General features: G+C 33.8%; 1 protein-coding gene across 1 annotated transcript; it reads left to right on the plus strand.

Moving 5' to 3' along the window:
- Positions 1–457: 457 nt before the first annotated feature.
- Positions 458–3,567, plus strand: LOC143533592 (short integuments 2, mitochondrial-like). Its single transcript, XM_077028314.1, has 8 exons — positions 458–685; positions 757–861; positions 1,429–1,506; positions 1,606–1,747; positions 2,440–2,510; positions 2,614–2,710; positions 2,810–3,027; positions 3,113–3,567. The coding sequence occupies exons 1-8, from the start codon at positions 521–523 to the stop codon at positions 3,362–3,364; spliced, it is 1,128 nt and encodes a 375-aa protein (XP_076884429.1). The 5' UTR covers positions 458–520; the 3' UTR covers positions 3,365–3,567.
- Positions 3,568–4,617: the final 1,050 nt, after the last annotated feature.

The raw sequence follows: 4,617 nt of genomic DNA on the forward strand, positions 1-4,617 counted from the left end.
TAAAGCAGTATTTTGTTTTTGATAAACTATATTACTATTTTAATTAAGAAACTATGAAAAGTGAACAATTTAAAAAAAAATATCTATGTGTCCACTCGCATACCATTCACCATCGAATAAAATAAAATAAATTTACCTAAGTTATATTCATTAAACACTTCACCCAATAAGCTATGAGCTGGTGGTAGACTGGTAAGGATAAAATTTTGATATTTAATATGACTCAAGTTCGATTCTTGCATCTAGTATTAAGTTTTGGCGGTATTAAATGATGATGGAGATGCGAGTAAGTAATATTTACTAGTTTAATCCTTGAACTGTATATCTCAATACACTGTTATGTTACGCCTTCGGGCCGGTAGTTCATTTAAAGAATTTAAAAAGAATAAAGTTAAACACTTGAACGCTAACCCACGGGTTACTGAAGCTCCGGATCAAACCCACAAACAAGTGAACAACAGAGTGAAATGAAAGTGAAGCAGATAAACCCTAATTAAACCAGACAGACCGAGCAAGAAACATGAGCGGAGTTGGTAAGATAGTGAAGAAATGTTTAGGAGATATGAGTTTCAACAGCGGCGGCGGCAACATCAATTGGTATCCCGGCCACATGGCCGCCGCCACTCGCGCCATTAACTCTCGCCTCAAACTCGCAGATCTCGTTATTGAAGTCCGTGATTCCAGAGTAAGCAATCTCAATTTCATTCTCTTCATTTTGCTTATTATTAGTTAATTGTTGCTATAATTGATACACAGATTCCGTTATCTTCTGCGAATCAAGACCTGCAACCGAGGTTATCATCCAAACGCCGTGTAATTGCTCTTAATAAGAAGGATTTAGCTAACCCTAATATTATGCATGTATGTATCTCTTAATATTCAACTCTGTTTATCGATTAACTAAAAGAACGAACACGAACAGAGACCTAAGTTCAGTTGTGTTCGTGAATGTTTTATAATGTGTTCGTTTACGTCGGTTAAAGTTTGTTTGATTATGTTTATTCGTTAAAAGTTTTTTTTTTAAAGTTTTTTAATGACTGTTAAATGTTGTCGTATAGTTTTAAGCAAAGTTATTAATTAGAAACAAAAATATATATGAGAATTATGTGATTAATTTTATATGTAAATTAATATGAATATGAATGTTTATATAGAAACCAACACAAACTTGGTAGCTGGACCAAACAGTAGTCACTAACCATTCTCGGTTAGCCAATCAAATAAAACACCGTTTGTGTTCGTGAACCGTTCACGAACAAGTTCATTTGGTTAAGTGTTCGTGAACCGTTTGCTTTTTGGATAAACTTGTCCGATAAAATCTTAACGGACGAAAGTGGACAAGGCCTTTTTCGGTTTGGTTCGTTTACAGCCCTAGATATATATGTAGATTAGGAATAACGTCGTATTTGTATTTGGACTCTCTATCAGAAATGGGTTGATTATTTTGATTCATGTAAGCAAGATTGTCTACCAATCAATGCACACAGTAGGAGCTCTGTGCAGAAGGTTTGTTTTAATCCTCTCTATTGATAACATAGCATTATTTATATACTTTAATAATTGTTTTACAGAGGTCTAATTTGTGTTTAAATTTTTAAAAATTAGCTTCTTGAACTTGTTGAGGTAAAACTGAAGGAAAAGATTGCAAAAGAACCTACGCTTCTTGTCATGGTGGTTGGTGTGCCAAATGTTGGGAAATCTGCTTTAATCAACTGCATTCATCAAATTGCATCGTCGCGTTTTCCTGGTAATATTTTGTCCTATATGCTTTGTAATTGGCCAATTTGGCCTTTCTGTTATGTATCAACGGGCCAAATGAAAAACTTAGCTACAATGGAATGAGTCTCAAATGGTTCAATGGGCTAAAGCCGCTTAACTTGTTAAGTGTTGTTCAAGGTCTAGTAACATGTTGATTTTTATATAATGTAAAATTTTAAAGATCAACAAAGAAGTGTTTGCTATTCAACTCAACCCTAAACGTTCTGACCCGATCAACTTACGTGAGCTTGAGCTTGGCTTGTTTTGAGCTCTATTTTCAAAGCTCGAGCTTGACTAGTGAGTAGTTTTTCATGCTCGAGCTTTACTTGTTTAATTTGCGAGAACTCGAGCTTGATCTCGGCTCGTTTATTTTTTATTAGTTAGTTTATATACATTTATAATTGTTTATATAATAATAATAATATCTTTATGTACAGCTTGAATGTATTTTGTTTTTTTGATCATAATTTATATATAATAATAATATATTTAAAACATTAAAATAAAGTTACATAAATATTGGGCTTGTTTAGGCTCGCAAGTGTAGCTCAGGGCCTCAGGCTGGGGCTCATTTAAGCTTGGCTCAGTTCGAGCTTTTAACAAGCTGATCTTTAGTAGCTCACGAGCGGTGTGGCTCTTTTACATCGCTATCTGGCTATATCTTTTTTGGATTTTTCTTAGCGCAGGAGAAGAAGAAACGAGCAAAAGTTGGACCATTGCCTGGTGTAACGCAGGATATTGCAGGATTTAAGGTCAAGTTTTTCAAACATAAGACTGGATATTGTATTACACGCTACATTTTTCTTCCAAATATTACACAATTCGGTTTTTAAGTTCATTTCTTTTGACATGCAGATTGCACAACGACCTAGCATATATGTACTCGATACACCAGGAGTACTTGTACCAACCATTTCCGACATTGAAACAGGATTAAAATTAGCTTTAGCAGGTTTGAATTGTTATTAATTTTTATGTAAGTAATGACATCTGATAACAATATTCTAGAACTCTTTTAGCTGTTGGTGATTGATAATGATATGATATGCAGGATCTGTGAAAGATTCTGTTGTGGGTGAAGAACGTATAGCTCAGTATTTGCTTGCGGTTTTAAATACACGACAAACTCCCCTACATTGGAGGAATGTGCATAATAGCACCTTAAAAGAACTTCAAAACGAAACCGATGATAAACATGATTATAATATTAAGGATCTTTTGCCTAAAAGACGAGCTCTTCCTGTTGCATCTAACGTGCATTATGTGGAGGTAACTTGTACCTTTATCTCTATCGAGTCAAACATGTAAAATAAGATAACCTGGTCAAACATTAATATTGTGTTTTGACATGAAGGGTGTCGCAAAAGAGGTACAATCAGCATTATACACGACACTATCAGAATTTAGAGGTGATTTAGAAGATGAAAATGACTTGGAGATTTTGATTGAGAAACAGTTTGAAGCGTTGCAGAGGGCATTAAAGATCTCGAATAGAGCAAACGAGGCTCGCATGATGGTATCTAAGAAGTTTCTTACTTTATTTAGGGCCGGTAAACTTGGCCCTTTTATCCTTGATGATGTTCCTATTGTCACATCTAAATCATGAATCTTCTAGGACCAATTATTGATATTATGATTAATGATTATTTTTTTGTAGAATATTTGGCCTTCAATTGTTCATAAGTTATGTTTGTTATTTTAGTTATCAACTTTTAATGACAATTCAACACTAGTTGGTTTTAGTTATCATATAACATTTGTTAGTTATTTTTAAAGTTAATACCTTCCATTATTATATCTGATCTTTTTGACGGTTGATCCAACTTTTTTTTTTGTTGAATTAATGAACTAATGAAGTATAAAGTTAGGGTAAAACGAGCGGAGTAAGAGTGTAATAGTTGAGTCAAGATCGAGTTTAAGCTTGGGCACTTGGCCGGTCTAACATGAGAGTTCAAGATCGAGTTTTTCTATAACTCAATATCATTTAGCTATTTTAATAGTATACTTTGGTGATATTATATAATTATACATTTAGTACATATATTGAATCTAAGTTACATAAGTAAAAGGTTTGTTTGGGTTCGTTAGCCTACTTTAGCACAATAAATGAAGTTCGTGCTTGAAATCATGCTTGTTTGTTAAAGAGGCTTATTTTTGGGCTTGAGCATATTTAAGCTGTGTTCGGTTTGTGCTTTTAATGAGTGAATCTTAAGTAACTCATGGACGATTTAGGCGATGTATGACTCTATGCCTAAAAAGAAGTACGAAGAGACTAACTTTGTTTTGAAAAAGCAAATAGACTAAGGGACTAAGTGGCTCATTAGACCAATTTAGGGTTTGGATATTTTGCCTCTCCAAAAAGCCATAAGCACTTTTAAGAAGCAATCTCAAACATGCTCTTAAACTTTATAGTCCAATTTATAGTCGAGTCTTTTGACTATAACAGTTCAACACCAAGTGTACTGTGTAGTACCCAAAATTGTAATTTCGATCTCTATTATTGGTTTTACAATATTATGTTTAAATTCAAAACAAGTAATGAAATTTGTCATATTAGTGTTTAGTATAAACATATATCGCAGTGAATACGATATTTGAGTAGAATATATTGATCTTAGTCCCACCTCAAGCGTGTAACACATTTATATCATATTTATAAGCATGTATGCGTTGTATATATACATACACCAGAAGCAGCTATATTAGCTTTGTAATATATCAAGTTTTTTTTTTTGAACGGCAAATTAGGATCACTCACGGACCACTGGAGTATCATCGTGTCACCAGCAGAACCACGCGATCATATCTATCTCCACTATCTCCACTAGGCAATAATGCCTAACCACCAATTTAGGAGGA

This window comes from Bidens hawaiensis, unplaced genomic scaffold (genome assembly GCF_021521415.1).
Source record: "Bidens hawaiensis isolate Kalapana, Puna unplaced genomic scaffold, B.hawaiensis_p1.1 tig00009824_1, whole genome shotgun sequence".
In the NCBI taxonomy this organism is placed as follows: domain Eukaryota; kingdom Viridiplantae; phylum Streptophyta; class Magnoliopsida; order Asterales; family Asteraceae; genus Bidens; species Bidens hawaiensis.